The 17,258-nt window shown below is 25.8% G+C and overlaps 1 protein-coding gene across 1 annotated transcript; it reads left to right on the top strand.

Moving 5' to 3' along the window:
• The first annotated feature begins 22 nt into the window (after positions 1 to 22).
• Positions 23 to 17,211, top strand: LOC111619294 (borealin-like). Its single transcript, XM_023360985.1, has 8 exons — positions 23 to 136; positions 8,639 to 8,861; positions 9,025 to 9,058; positions 15,460 to 15,544; positions 15,680 to 15,740; positions 16,676 to 16,803; positions 16,871 to 17,003; positions 17,070 to 17,211. The coding sequence occupies exons 2-8, from the start codon at positions 8,652 to 8,654 to the stop codon at positions 17,175 to 17,177; spliced, it is 759 nt and encodes a 252-aa protein (XP_023216753.1). The 5' UTR covers positions 23 to 136; positions 8,639 to 8,651; the 3' UTR covers positions 17,178 to 17,211.
• Positions 17,212 to 17,258: the final 47 nt, after the last annotated feature.

Below are 17,258 nucleotides of genomic sequence, written 5' to 3'. Positions count from 1 at the left end.
TTGATGTTTACCTCCTAGCGGAGAAAAATCTTTTCAGCCAGTAACGTTCTGAGTTTTTCGATTTTAAACGTAATGGCGGTAACGACTTTTTCTTGTTTTGTTTAGTTCGGAAAGTTCTTTAAAGTGGCCTTTTCAGGTATAAATACTTTTCAAAATTACTTTTATAATACTATAATGTCACAAAATGTTATATGTGAACATGATTTTGACGAAAACGTGGTAGACGTTATTTTTAGATACATGTATATACAGTACTCATGTATACTCAAATTACCTTATGGCTTCTACTTTAAGCGATGTATATTTATCTTGATATTAGAACATATGACAGAAAATATGTGATTATATTCAATAGATATCTGATGTTTGATATTTTATAGTTTAGTTCTCTACAGGTTAGAAGGACAATATAATTGTCATAAATATTTTGAATTGATAATTACATAAATTTTATAAAATTTATCAATAACCAATAAATTAATCAGATCCAGATAATCTTATGTAAGTTTCCATGTTTTTATAAATGTAAGGATTTATATCGAAATTGAATTTTGAAATGAATTCATTATTTCATTTTTATTTGGTTTTAATTAATATAAACTACAGTCTTCAATTGAATATTAATCAGTCGAACAATGTAGTGAAAAGAGTAAAAAGAAATTTTAATATAAAGTAATTACATAATACACAGTAGACCAGCGGCGGCCTTATCCATTGCGAGGCTCTGGGCGGCAGATCTTTGCGAGGCCCTTGTCCTTTGTGCAAAGTATGTGAATTGAAATAGTAGGCACTTATTAATATTAATATATACTGTACTATAAATTAAATTTATTTTATTGTTATAACTAATAGCCAAGGATAAAATAAAAAGTTTTAAATATCAACTTTTTTCTACTTGGTTGTTGCGCGAGGCCCCGGGCGATTGCCCTGCTCGCCACCCCCTAAGGCCGCCACTGCAGTAGACTACATAATGCAATAAAGTATATCAATGGCATGTGGTGACATCTGATGGTAGGGAAGCTGTGCCAGCCCTGGATAGAATTGTTGGAAGCATTATATGATGGTGTGTAGCAACCACCAGCTAAACCGCATGAGGTTGATGCTCTGTAACGTGCATGCGCAAATGCATATAATCTGGCTGCTTTATATGATTCAAATATTTTGGCCATGAAATGGCGCTTTCGCTGGGAATATGCATATACAAATTTATATTCGAATATACAATAGCAATCTTATTGTTTTTTTTTTCACATATAGTATAGAAATTTGTAATAAGATACCTAATGTGGTTATAATTTGTCATGATAACATATATAAAGGGCATTGATGCTATTAAATTTTGGTAGTTGAAGATCAAGGTTGTGGGGAGATAACTCAAATAGGGTCAGACTTAATGAAAATTTTATTTATTGGTATTTACAATTTTTTAAAAAACTCATTTCTACCCTCAAAATTAAGCTTTTTTCCTTTTTATAATAATTAATAATATAAAAGTTATTTTTTAATAAAATGTCATAATAGATGATAACATAGACAACTTTTACTTTTTTTTAATGTATATTATTTAGTTCGGCTTCTACCTGCTAAGATTTTTTTGTTTCTTAAACACAAAAAAATCTTAGCAACATGTTGCATAACTTTCCTAGCTTTGTCAGGAATGTCATGCAACTCATTGCTGAACTTTTTTTTTTTGTCTTAGAATATCTAATTGCCTGAATATTTGATCATTATTTTCTCTGTGATTTTCATTGAATGAAATGTATCTGAATATTAATTTTGACATCATTTGTAAAATTAACCATCATCATATGAAATTATGTCCTGTTATTAATTAATAATCTCTCATTCATATTTAATAGTAANTAGTTTAGTTCTCTACAGGTTAGAAGGACAATATAATTGTCATAAATATTTTGAATTGATAATTACACAAATTTTATAAAATTTATCAATAACCAATAAATTAATCAGATCCAGATAATCTTATGTAAGTTTCCATGTTTTTATAAATGTAAGGATTTATATCGAAATTGAATTTTGAAATGAATTCATTATTTCATTTTTATTTGGTTTTAATTAATATAAACTACAGTCTTCAATTGAATATTAATCAGTCGAACAATGTAGTGAAAAGAGTAAAAAGAAATTTTAATATAAAGTAATTACATAATACACAGTAGACCAGCGGCGGCCTTATCCATTGCGAGGCTCTGGGCGGCAGATCTTTGCGAGGCCCTTGTCCTTTGTGCAAAGTATGTGAATTGAAATAGTAGGCACTTATTAATATTAATATATACTGTACTATAAATTAAATTTATTTTATTGTTATAACTAATAGCCAAGGATAAAATAAAAAGTTTTAAATATCAACTTTTTTCTACTTGGTTGTTGCGCGAGGCCCCGGGCGATTGCCCTGCTCGCCACCCCCTAAGGCCGCCACTGCAGTAGACTACATAATGCAATAAAGTATATCAATGGCATGTGGTGACATCTGATGGTAGGGAAGCTGTGCCAGCCCTGGATAGAATTGTTGGAAGCATTATATATGATGGTGTGTAGCAACCACCAGCTAAACCGCATGAGGTTGATGCTCTGTAACGTGCATGCGCAAATGCATATAATCTGGCTGCTTTATATGATTCAAATATTTTGGCCATGAAATGGCGCTTTCGCTGGGAATATGCATATACAAATTTATATTCGAATATACAATAGCAATCTTATTGTTTTTTTTTTTCACATATAGTATAGAAATTTGTAATAAGATACCTAATGTGGTTATAATTTGTCATGATAACATATATAAAGGGCATTGATGCTATTAAATTTTGGTAGTTGAAGATCAAGGTTGTGGGGAGATAACTCAAATAGGGTCAGACTTAATGAAAATTTTATTTATTGGTATTTACAATTTTTAAAAAACTCATTTCTACCCTCAAAATTAAGCTTTTTTCCTTTTTATAATAATTAATAATATAAAAGTTATTTTTTAATAAAATGTCATAATAGATGATAACATAGACAACTTTTACTTTTTTTTAATGTATATTATTTAGTTCGGCTTCTACCTGCTAAGATTTTTTTGTTTCTTAAACACAAAAAAATCTTAGCAACATGTTGCATAACTTTCCTAGCTTTGTCAGGAATGTCATGCAACTCATTGCTGAACTTTTTTTTTTTGTCTTAGAATATCTAATTGCCTGAATATTTGATCATTATTTTCTCTGTGATTTTCATTGAATGAAATGTATCTGAATATTAATTTTGACATCATTTGTAAAATTAACCATCATCATATGAAATTATGTCCTGTTATTAATTAATAATCTCTCATTCATATTTAATAGTAATATAATAAAAATTTTTAAATGCATTTTTTTTACAAATTAATATAAGGATTCAAACAATTTTTTTTTTGGCTTTAATCTCATTTCTCTCTTAGAATCTTGTTTTAGCTTATATAATAAAGTATAGAATGCTATGTATATAAACTCAATTATGTATGTAATCTGTAGTTACATTTCTACATGTAAAAATGTCCTTTATTATTGTGGATCTATTTATAAGCTTTTTTAATTATAAACAGCTAAAAAATAAATAATTGTTAAATTTATTAGATTTTCTCTTAGAGCAGTTTTGTGTATTAACTGAATAATATAAATTTATCTTATAATTGCTATGTAATATTAAGCAAATAACATTACTAGACACACACTGTCATATGGCATAAAATTTTTTTTTATAATGTAAGTACTTTCAACCATAGAAAATCATCATCATCATCAGTCGAATGTTTTAAAATGGAATTCAAGGCTTGCGAATATGAAAGAAAGAACAAAAGATTTGAAATAAAAGATAAACAAAAACAAAAAGGTACAACAGAACTCTCAAAACATTTTTATGGCATGAGTCCTTGGTGTATTCTTGATTATTGTTGCATGTAGTGATATTCTGTTCTGTATGCCATATTTTGTGTATATTAATTTAAGTCTTATATCATGATTTGTTTATGACTAGTTTATATTTTAATAGCATTAACCTGAGTGATTATTGTAGTTTTGATTTTAAAAATAAGTAGTATGTTTTGGTAGGTTAGTTAATCAGTTATGATGATCTACTTTTACATAAATGAATGAACTTCAAAAATTTTTTATGAAGATCTTTTGAGGAATGAATTGTTTTAAAACAAAAGATGGCATAAATTGTACAAAGCAAAAGATATGTTGATATATCTTTATATTAACTGATCTATAATTCCTAGTTTTTTTATAAATACAGTATATAGTACCACAAACATTTAAACTATACAAAAAGTAGTTTGCAATAGTTATTGAAAAAGCATCTTTCTGCTTTAATCATGTTTTGCTAACAGCAAGAGATTCTAAACTATACTGTTGCTTCAGTCAATTTAGTATTTTCTGTTTATTTTAAATATATTATTCAAATTGAAATCAAACATCTAAAAGTAAAGTAAATTACAATTTAACATTTAATCTATGTATCTACACTAAAATACAGGGCTGTGGAGTCGCGTAAAAATCTACCGACTCCGACTTTTCCTTACCATCTGACTCCGACTCCGACTAAAACACCAAAACTCCACGACTCCGACTCCACAGCCCTGCTAAAATAGAAAGTAATTACAACATTAATAAATTTTGTTTGATGTTGTGGATAGAATAAATGACAGTTCTTGCGAAAGCATAAAAAATAGTTTATTAATAAAAAGAACTAGTTATTTAAACTAGAACAAAAATTGAATTCACTCTTTAAAAATGTTTTGGAACAAAATTACTTCATGAGCATCCCTTTTATTCAAACAATTTTTAAAAGTCCAACTGACAGTATACAGAAGTTCATTAATTTGACTATAGGAGTGGTACTAGATTCTTGACAATGTCAAGTTACCGGATGTTTATGTATTTTCATAAAATTCTACAAATTGTACCTGAACATTATAGACGATGCTATACATTTTGTACTGGTACATTCTGCTGTATGCATCTTGTTTCAAAGATGATACAGTATATGACTATGCTATTTGAAGATTGATTGAAAAACCTGCAAAAACATTATTTTAACGAACATGTTATTTTCTGGGTCTTTAATGTATCACAAGTCTAAACAAATTTCAATTTGTAGAGTACTGGAAAGTTCTATATCACTATAAATAATATTGAGCTAGCAAATATTTCATTGTTTTATATATACTCTGTTGTCATAGCATGTAAAGCTGAACATCAAGATGGTAATCTTCCTATGAAATAGTCTGCAGACAAATTCCAGAACTTTCTTAAAATGGTTTTCTTTCCTTTTGAAATCATTTGATTCAAATTCTATGCATACCAATTGCATTATGTCTAATGAAAGTTTATATTATTTCATTCTGTCAACATACTCTCACAAAAATATGCCAATTGTTGATATCCTATTCCTATTTATCTATCAGACGAAACAGCATTCACATCTGTTAAATACCGTCTCACTAGTTCAATGTTCCATATAGTTCAAGGCACTACCTTAATCCAAAGTACTGTACATATTCTAGTCAGAACATACAAAAATTGCATATTTGAATAATTCAATTCAAATATATGAGGAGACACAATACACTGAAATTGTAAGCACAGCAAAAGGTCTAACATTGGTTTTCAATTTATTGCTTTAGTGAAATGATATAATTGTCAGATACTTCAATATGGTTGTCACTTGCCCCATATTGTACAGGACATCATGTATTTTAAGCACAATATATTATCATCATTATCATTACTAAAGCGATATTTTAATATAACATAATGGATGTATCATTATTACTGTTTTCCATTGTATATGTATTTTGTATACTTCAAGTTTTTGTTAGTTCAAGGTTGTCTCATTCCCTATCAACTCACACTATCAAGTTTCTAATCTATAATCTTTAAAATATTATTTTAAAATAAATTTTGATTATGATCAGTATTTTATGTACTATTTTTCTCCATTTTAATTGAAAATATAATTAATTAATATATGCTGTTTGTCTAAATCAGCGATTTTCAACCAGTATGCCACAAGAGGATTGTATGTGTGCCATGAAAATTTTTGAAGGTTATTAAATAAATTATTTTCAAAAGAAGCCCAAAGAACAATAAGTGTACTTGTCAAAATTAAAACCTCATTAAATTGATTACAGGAGTTTTCCATTGTTATAATAAATAAATGTATACATATTATGGTAAAAAAATCTATATTCATATCCAAAGTTATATATACTGTACATAACACTGGGTTAGTTCATTTAAAATTAAATTTTGTTTAAATTTAAAATGTATGTATAATTGTCAATATTTAGTTCAAATTATTTTAATTTACAAATAACAAGACATTGGACAGTTTTCTAAAGGCAAACATCCTGCCACTTTTAAATGCAAATTAAGACTTAATGTTAATTGCTTTTCTTAGATCAGATATCTCATTAAATTTTCAATTATAATAAACCAAAAAATAAATAAGACTTTTTAAAAATTTTAATTATTATTTAAATTAAATTTTAATTTAAGAAATTATAGTAAATTGCTTTGTGTTAATAAATAAATTAGGAAAAATACAATCTTTCTTTTTACTCATTCCTTAATCACTATAATTCATCATTATAGTGTGCCGTGAGATAAACATTGAAAAATACTGGTTTAAATGTTCTGATTTTGTTGAACAGTGATATATTTTATAATGAAAAAATGAACTGGCTTAATTTAAACCATGTTGTATTGCTCTTCATTTAATCAATACATAAAGTAAAATGTGAAACTTACCTACGTATTTCTCTACATATTCAAAATTATTTAATAACAATTACTTTTAAAATGTAACAAAAATTTTTTAAATACAGTAAGGTTTCAATATTGTTTCCTAATAACATTTCATCTTTTGTAAAATATCTTTTTGTGTCTTTAATATCAATACAATTTTCATGCTTCATTCTGTTAACAATTTCTACTTCAGAATGTATTTAACTTTTTAGTTGCATTAATAGAGCATGATTTATTTAAAATATTCCAAACAATATTACAGCTTTAAACAAGTTTTTCATTTATAACTTATAAAAGATAAATCTAACTCTAATTGGAGCACTNAAGGATTATTTTAAAATAAATTTTGATTATGATCAGTATTTTATGTACTATTTTTCTCCATTTTAATTGAAAATATAATTAATTAATATATGCTGTTTGTCTAAATCAGCGATTTTCAACCAGTATGCCACAAGAGGATTGTATGTGTGCCATGAAAATTTTTGAAGGTTATTAAATAAATTATTTTCAAAAGAAGCCCAAAGAACAATAAGTGTACTTGTCAAAATTAAAACCTCATTAAATTGATTACAGGAGTTTTCCATTGTTATAATAAATAAATGTATACATATTATGGTAAAAAAATCTATATTCATATCCAAAGTTATATATACTGTACATAACACTGGGTTAGTTCATTTAAAATTAAATTTTGTTTAAATTTAAAATGTATGTATAATTGTCAATATTTAGTTCAAATTATTTTAATTTACAAATAACAAGACATTGGACAGTTTTCTAAAGGCAAACATCCTGCCACTTTTAAATGCAAATTAAGACTTAATGTTAATTGCTTTTCTTAGATCAGATATCTCATTAAATTTTCAATTATAATAAACCAAAAAATAAATAAGACTTTTTAAAAATTTTAATTATTATTTAAATTAAATTTTAATTTAAGAAATTATAGTAAATTGCTTTGTGTTAATAAATAAATTAGGAAAAATACAATCTTTCTTTTTACTCATTCCTTAATCACTATAATTCATCATTATAGTGTGCCATGAGATAAACATTGAAAAATACTGGTTTAAATGTTCTGATTTTGTTGAACAGTGATATATTTTATAATGAAAAAATGAACTGGCTTAATTTAAACCATGTTGTATTGCTCTTCATTTAATCAATACATAAAGTAAAATGTGAAACTTACCTACGTATTTCTCTACATATTCAAAATTATTTAATAACAATTACTTTTAAAATGTAACAAAAATTTTTTAAATACAGTAAGGTTTCAATATTGTTTCCTAATAACATTTCATCTTTTGTAAAATATCTTTTTGTGTCTTTAATATCAATACAATTTTCATGCTTCATTCTGTTAACAATTTCTACTTCAGAATGTATTTAACTTTTTAGTTGCATTAATAGAGCATGATTTATTTAAAATATTCCAAACAATATTACAGCTTTAAACAAGTTTTTCATTTATAACTTATAAAAGATAAATCTAACTCTAATTGGAGCACTATTTCTTATTTTTTTAATATTTTAATTATAAATATTCTTTTTCTAAATATTTATATAAGCTAAATCAGCTATACTATTTAAATTTTATTTAAAACAGAAACATTAATTCAGCAAGTGCACAATAAATTGCAATTTTAATTGACAAAATTATGAAAATAATAATTAATTTAGATTTAAAATAAATGCAAAATTTATTTACAGAATGTTTCATAAACTGATTCTGAATATCAAGCACATTCTTTTAATTTTTATTACTTATTAATTAATAAGATAATAGGTAATTCTATTTCATTTTTAGCTTATTCATTAATTTTGTTTTTATTTTCATACAGATCATATGAAATAATGCCAGTTAAACGAGGAAGAAAAAGGAAAGTGAAATCCAAATCCCTTGCAAAGGATGATAAACAGTTAAAAGAGAAAGAAATTAATATAATTTGTTCAGAAATAGATCGGCAAGTAGAGAGACGTGTGAAAAGTATGATTGATGCTCATGAAACTGTGGCTACATCCATCCGTTCAATATATATCAGAGAAATTTCAAGCTATACTAAGGTAAATTAAACTTTTTATATAACGTTGATAGCAATTTTTTAAACATTATTTTAAAAAGTTTTATTAAGAAGTTAATTATGTTATGCTACAGTTAAATTCATTTTAATTCTGAAAACATTAGCTTAAGAAAGGATTTAATAATGTTTTTCTTAATTTTTTCCAGAAAGTGAAAGCAATGACTGTAAAAGAATTTTTTAGTAAGAAAATTTTTATACTATGTACATTTAATAATTTATGTTTAAAGTAATTTTTATAACTTTTTCCAGATAATTAAAATAATTTTTAAAATTTACATAAAAAATTTATTTTAAAATCAAATTTTAAATAATTAGTTTTACATTAAATTTCAATTTTCTACATAAGCATATATAAATTCAAATATTCACCAATTCTAAAATAATCCAAAATATTTCATTTGCATTGATCCACACAAAAAATACTGCAAACTTAAATGTACTTAAGCTACAGGGATTTAGTTTAGATTGGTGATTTAGAAAAAAATATTATTGTAGTATATTATATAAATATTTCCATTAAAACAACTATGCTATAGTTGTTTTAGTGGAAGATGAACTCTAGCAAGAGTGAAGGAAGACATGATGTCCTCCTTCACTCTTGCTAGAGTTCATCTTCATATATGATTTCCAAATTCTTAGTTAATATAGTATTAGCATGTCTTTTTAAAATTGATAAAAGTAGTTGAAGAATTAGGAATAATTGGAAACTAATGCATTCAATTGAATTTATATTGAGGCAATTTTGAAAGATGATTGAATACCTAATTGTAGGGTTACTATATGTCCTCATTTCGTACACATAAAAGGAGATTTTTCATTATTGGTAATAATGTAATTTCTAGATATTTATAATTTAGAGTTGGCTACCTGATTAATTGCATTGGCAATTGAGTAGAATTTTCAGTTTGATATTATATTTTTAGCTTTGAATTTCAAGTTTCAGTTTCATTTCCAATCATCATTGCCAACCAGCTTTACATTTTGGTCATATGTAAATGACATGCAGCATTAGATTTTCTTGTGTGTTTAGTTTTTGTAGTAATCTACAGTTTATCTACCTAGATTAATTGAACAAGTGCTTGCTTAAATTAGCTTATCATGTAAGTAAAAATAAAATTTTATTTATTACAATATAATACATAGAAAAATAATTAAGAAAACATCAGTTATCATCAAAGTTTTAAGAACATGGTTTGAGGTTGCTTGTGTATTGGGTTTGGCTGAGGTGATCTCATTTTGGGCTTACACAATACAACAACCATTACTGAATTATTTAGTTTATGAAGCTCAAAATAAAATCACATTTATGTTTGGAATCTTCACTAATTATTTTTTGAAAAAAGTTGCTCAGAAAGTAAAAATCTGTATAATTTAATAGAGAAATTACTATAGTTTTCCAATCATGCGCTGCAATTTTTAATTTATTTAATTTAAAATATATGCTCTCCACCTCAAATTAGTAGAGGCTTGTCCCTATATATCATACTATTCCTCTAATGATATAGTCATGCTAGTCACCTATTTAACACCTTACATGGAAAAGTTTTTGAATTGAAATAACATGACTTCTGGTTTACATTGGAAATTCTTGTATAGTTAATTGGGGCATCCTGCCCTTAAGGTTTCATATCTGGTGTCATCTTTCATTTATCTAATTTCATTCTTGAGATTAAGGAAAGATGGATAGACAACAGTGGGAATTTATAGGTCTACAATTTTTTCAAATTGCAGGCCAATAATGATAACTATATAGGATTTCTACAATCAGTAATCAATTGAATTCAGAACAAGTTGATTTTTTTAGAGTATTTACAATGATGTCCAAAAGTCCTGCACCAATAATCTGAAAATCAAATTTGTTTATTTCAACTTGACACTATTATGTTTCAAGTACGGGTATTTATAATATAGTGTGTCTACAAATTATTAAATCACGTTAACTCCATAAAATTATGCGTAGAAAAGCACTGAGGTTAAATTATGCAAATATCCATTCAGTCCATCTGGACAGTCAAAATTATTAATGCAATGTTTGAAGGCATTAGTGCTTCAGGATAATTACCTTAAGCTTTTATTTCATCAAGAATGAATGGTTCAAATTATTAAACAACACCAGTACCCATTCCTTTTACATTTCAGCAAGATAATGCAAACATATATTTAGTGCAGTATATACCAGGGGTTTCAGAACAATGATATTGAAGTTCTGGATTGGTTAGCATGCTTCCAAGACCTCAATCCAATGGAAAATCTATAGGAAATTTTTGTGAAATAAATATAGGCAGCTAACCATCTTTTATGTCATTTGAGTACTGAAAAATGCATTTCTGCAGACCTGGGAAGAGGTGGGTATGAAGACTACAAAAATCTTGTTCAGAGAATGTCTAACAGAATATTTCAATTAATAAATAAAAACAGATGCCTAACAAATTATTAATACTAATGTTTCATGACTTTTATATGCCCTTTTTTCTAACGTTAAAAATATTGACTTGGGTGTTTTTATTTTTGTTCAGTACTGTATATATAGAACATATGTTATTAACACATATCTTAATCATTGTAATTAACCTAAATATATATTATTTAAAGTAATTGTTTACAATACAGTTGAGATTTTTATACAGATTTCAACTGACATCTAAACTAGAATGTAATTTGTGAATTAAAACTATATTACAAAAGAGAAAATGCAGTCAAGCTCTAAGAATGATAAAAATACTGTAGTGAGGAATCAAAAGTAATAGAGAAATGAAACACATTACTAATATAATTATTACTGAAAAAAGAGATTGAGATATTTTCTGAAAAGACTAAAAATGATAAAACTTGAAAAACTGTAATTTTAAGAAAATTTCTATCCAAAAAATAGATATAAAATAGTTTATAATTTTTTGTGATGAGATTGACAACTTTGTTATCATAGAATTGATTTAAAATTAGAGAACTAGAAAATTAATATTCTTTAATAAATTATATATGTAAAAATGTATTAATATTGTAAAAAATTAATACCAATTATTATTATTTTTCAAATATTTAAGAATGAAATAAAATTTGTGCATTTTTAGAATTTGCAAATGTTAATATTTGAACATTTTTAGTTAAAAAGTGTTTAAATAGAAATACATTGTAATATTTTATATCAATATACAAGTAAAAAGAAATTTTACAATTTTTCAATATTTATTTTCAGTTTTTTTTTAATTTGAAATAAACAGGATTGGTCAATCTCTTCTAAATTAAAAAAAAACAATGTAATTATGTATTTACGTGATAAAAATAGAAGTTTATATACAGCTGAGTCTGCATAAGTCAACACCCCAAGGGGAAGTGGAAATGTGTCGAGTTATCTGATATGACAACTAAAATGAAGTTGAGAAAAACCAGAAAACTACAATTAGGAAAATACAATAGTGCTTTGTACAGTATGTGCAATGTATCTCTCCGACCATCCATCAGTGGCACTAAAGTTGGTTTCTACTTCAAGTACTGTACCTCACCGATTTCCATCGTTTTTTGTTTCAGTATCGGCCCTGAAACAGGAAGATTTGATGAACGAATTTGCTTTAGCCAGCATACCAGAGCATCTTTGACATCTTTGTATGACGACTCTCTTTGGCGTTTTTGAGACAGCTGCGACGAAAATCCAAGAAAAAGTTTCTTAATTTCCTCTTTTTTTCTTCAGAATTCTACCAATATTGTTCTTGGAAGGTTTTCTTGGCTTGCAAAGTTTTAGTACATTCAAATTCAGATAAAAGTTTGTATTTTTCCTTTGGTGTAAGCATTGTTAGGTTTCAGATACTCATTTCTAACAGAAAAGTGAAACACTTGCCGCAAATAATGCTTGAATGAAAGGTGAGAAAGTGCAAAATCAAATTCTGCTGTGTGGGGTTAACTCGTTTTTTTCAGGAGAGTAGTCGACTTATCAGATGTCTAAACGAGTGTGGGACAGAAAAAGTATGTCGATTTATCCAGTGGTGACTTTAATTTAATGTTTTTTTTTTTTTTTTTTTTTTTTTTTTTTTTTTTTTTTTTTTTTTTTTTTTTTTTTTTTTTTTTTTTTTTTTTTTTTTTTTTTTTTTTTTTTTTTTTTTTTTTTTTTTTTTTTTTTTTTTTTTTTTTTTTTTTTTTTTTTTTTTTTTTTTTTTTTTTTTTTTTTTTTTTTTTTTTTTTTTTTTTTTTTTTTTTTTTTTTTTTTTTTTTTTTTTTTTTTTTTTTTTTTTTTTTTTTTTTTTTTTTTTTTTTTTTTTTTTTTTTTTTTTTTTTTTTTTTTTTTTTTTTTTTTTTTTTTTTTTTTTTTTTTTTTTTTTTTTTTTTTTTTTTTTTTTTTTTTTTTTTTTTTTTTTTTTTTTTTTTTTTTNATCTTCAAATTAAAGCCAAGTAATACATTAAAAAAATAACTGTAGTAAGAAAAACAAATGAAAAATGCGAACTAATGTAACGTCGTATGGTGAGTTTTTGTTCGTATCGTGGAGCAAAAATATGTTCGAATTTCATGTCGTATGCTGGGGCGTTCGTAACCTGAGGTACCACTGTATATGGAATTTATTCGCTTGGAACCAAACTAAAAGATTTGCTGATTACAAGAAGTTTTTCAATTCAGTGTACTCCATTAAAATAATTACAATACTGTTTTCATTACTGAAAAATTAAGACTATACAAAATAAATTTTGAGTCCTTTTTTTGTATAGTCTTAATTTTTCACTAATGAAATTAGTCAAAATAATCCTGGGCTTCTATTTACAATTACAATACTGCTATCAATAGTTTAATGTTATCATAGTTAGTCCCAAGGCAAGTAAGTTAATATTGTAATTATAACATTATTAGTAATTCTTGTTAAATTTTCAAGCTATATGATTTTTAATTGTTTTGACATGTCCCTTTCAGAATCAGTAAAACCAATATTTTCAATAATTGTAGTCTTATTTTACTTACCCCATTTAATGTTAGTTATTGTTACCATTACAGGCAATTTTGAAAAATGATTACAAAACTACTGTATATTGAAAACTTAAATAATTGCTTTTTCTGCCTCTTGTGTAATTTAATTCTCTAAGGCAAATGAATATCTCATTTTACATCTCTCAAATTAATTTTTGAATTTGAAATGGATATTTGACTGTGCATTTGTGATTAATCAGCATTTAAAAATGAGAATATAAAATTATTGATGTTGAGAAATTTTATCAAGGAAATATCAAATTTCATCAGTCAGTTTAATCATTGTATGGATGAAAGAAACTTAAATACTTTCTGCATGAATGTACCAAAAAATTGCTACATGACATTATGATAGAAATATTGTTTGTCTGCTGTTTTAAAATTCAAGAATGACAATTTAAATTTCAAAATATTAATTATTATATTTATTCAGTGTAAGAGCAGTTGAACCAATTTCTATGAAACTTTTTACATATAGGATAGTCCTAGGAAGGATGTAGATTACTTTGTTTCCAAAAATCTGTTGATTTTATAAGCTTTGATAAATTATGATATTGTTGGCCAAGAATAAATAGTTTATGCCCAATTCTTATCGGGTCTTTTGCACGAATAGGAAGTTTTGCCTGGAAGACATTGGGTGTGACATGAACTGTGAAATTCAAATACAATAGACTAATGTTGTCAGTAACAGAGAAAAGTAAACATTGGTAAAAGCTAGTGAAATGAAATTTGATTGGTTTGCCTGTTGTTTGAGCAAAATGTTTGCAGTACTAGACCAATACCATTTTTACTTGTGTTAGAATTTCTTTTGATGGAAAATAGATTCAACCAAACACAATTATATACAGGCATACCTCGACTTACGTCGGTTTTGAGTTACGTCGTTCCCGATTATACGTCGCTTGTTAAAAAAGTATATGGAAAAATAAAAATCAAGTTTAAGTCATTTTATTCGACTTTACGTCTGTCCGCCACAAATATTGAAGTCGTAATATCACTAGATAAACGTTTAAAGCACATAAAATCATATTAAAATATATACAAGTATGTACTGTATTTACAGTACACGCATTCGTAAATTTAGATTACTTTTTTTGTACTATATTAAAAACTAAAATTTATTTCTTTGTAAGCTTAAAATAGATTTTTATTAACCATATATTATTTAAAATGCTTTCCTAGTGATAAGTAGATTCGGAGACAGGTAAATTCGACTTACGTCGTTTTCCTGGAACCAATTACCGACGTAAGGCGAGGTATACCTGTATAAGTAAATTTACTTAAATTTCTTGAGCAAAGATAGTTACCTCAGCTAATTTATATATAAAATGCAATTATTCTTGTCAGAAATTTAAAATGTTTATACTTGCATATATACAAATTAATTTTATTTGGCTTTATACATGATGATTGTCTTAAATCATAATATAGAATTAAATAGAAAAATATCTACTTTTGTAAACCATTTTGTTTTTCATTTCAAATCTTTCTTTATATATATTAATTTTTTTTTCATCATCAACCTGAACTAAGAAAATTAAGTGTTTAATTTTTTTAGATCTCTAAGAAATTATTATAAGAAATAGAAACAATTTTAATTTTTCACAGAACTCTATATAAAATTTATTTTCAGATCAAGGTGGAAAGAAAAGTTTAAATTTAAATAGTGTCAAAGAAGAGATTCAGAATCTTTCTAATAATGTCTCATCTGTTCTTAGGTAATTAAAAAAAACATTTTATTTTAAGTACAATTTTTTTTGATAATTCCAATGAAATCCTTTATTCTTTACACTATAAAACGATTATCAGAAATAACATTATCTGTTAAAATATATAAGCATTTTGGATTTCAGAAAGAAAGAAGAAGAAGTTAAGGGTACATGTTCAGTGGCCAAATCTAAGAGAGTTAGAAAGGTATATTGAAACTTTTCACTTATACATGCATTCTGCAGAGTAGTAATTAATATTTATCAAGTTTTGCAAGTAATTGATTAAGTATTATTATTTATGATTGTTATTAAATAACAAAAATTCATGGTTTGAGTACATATATGATTTTGCAACTGGTAAAGATTGATATTTTTTATGATAAAAAAAATCAAATCCTAGAAAACTTCACTATTGTATATTTGATGCAGAATATAATGTCATTTTTGAAAACTAGAATATTTTGCCAACTAATTTATATCATCATATAAAAAGAGACTTGTCTTAATTTAATTATTAAAACATATTTCAAATTAAAAATTAATCTTGAAATTTTTAAAATTTTCATAATGTTTGTATTGCATTGAATTAACATGAAAAATATTTGATTAAATAAACTTTTATTTTAATAATTGGTATATAGTGTATTAATATCATAATTTTAATCAACACAAAAGTTAAAATCACTGTAAAAATTTTCAAGAAATAGTGATGTGAATCACTATTTCTTGAAAATAGTGATGAAATAGTGATTCACAGAAATCAAAGAAATAGTGATTCACATCACTATTTCTTTGATTTCACATCACATCACTTCAAGAAATAGTGATTCACATCACTATTTCTTGAAATAGTGATGTGAATCACTATTTGCAAATGGTAAAACTGAACTTGTTCCTGTCTGTATACAATTACTGATAAAAATAGAAATTAAAACCTTCCCCTTTTAGATTTACATTTCACTTCTAATGCACATTTTTTCCTCCATACTCATTGACAGTCATCATGTGTGACCATGTTACTGCACTATTATATTTAGATTTAGTCCAATACAATTGAAAATATTTGAAACATTGCATTCTTTATTAAGTAAAAGATTGAAATTGTTTTATTTCAATCCACAATTTTTTTATTATTAATAGGTCACAAGGAAGACTTCTATTAAAACTAAAAGCATTACAAAATCTCAAACACGTTCAAACAATCCCTTTTCTACTCCATTAAATTCTAGGGCAGTTTTTCAGCCGATTACACCTAAATTTGATCCCAGGTAAGTTTTAAAAAAATTAAATAAATTCTTGCTTTTGCTACTTGTTAATATTAATAATTTGATTTAGTTTGCCGACGCCGCATGCGAGGAAGCCTCGTTTCGGAGAAGTTTTTCTTTCACTAGCCGGAAGTCCAGTAACAATGCAATCACAGAGCATGGAAAATAAGAGCGATGTGGTCATTTCTGTAGAGAGTGGCAAGGTGAATATCAATAGTAAATTATACTTTTTATGTTTTGAAATTAAAACTATTTTGCATTTTTGACAGATGATCATGAGTCTTCCAGAAAAAATGGATGAAGTTCAACTAGATGACACAACTAAAGACAGTTTGATGAAAGTAAAAAATAAATTAGATAAATTGCTTCAGTGTTAATTAAAAACATCATGAATATTTTTATTCATATTTTTTCTTCACCATAATCTTATTTTTATTGTAAACTTTGCTTAGATACAT

This window comes from Centruroides sculpturatus, unplaced genomic scaffold (genome assembly GCF_000671375.1).
Source record: "Centruroides sculpturatus isolate CEXI.00-Female unplaced genomic scaffold, Cexi_2.0 scaffold46, whole genome shotgun sequence".
Lineage (NCBI taxonomy): Eukaryota > Metazoa > Arthropoda > Arachnida > Scorpiones > Buthidae > Centruroides > Centruroides sculpturatus.
The sequence above is the reverse complement of the archived record's forward strand: the minus strand, read 5'-3'. Positions and strand labels throughout refer to the sequence as shown.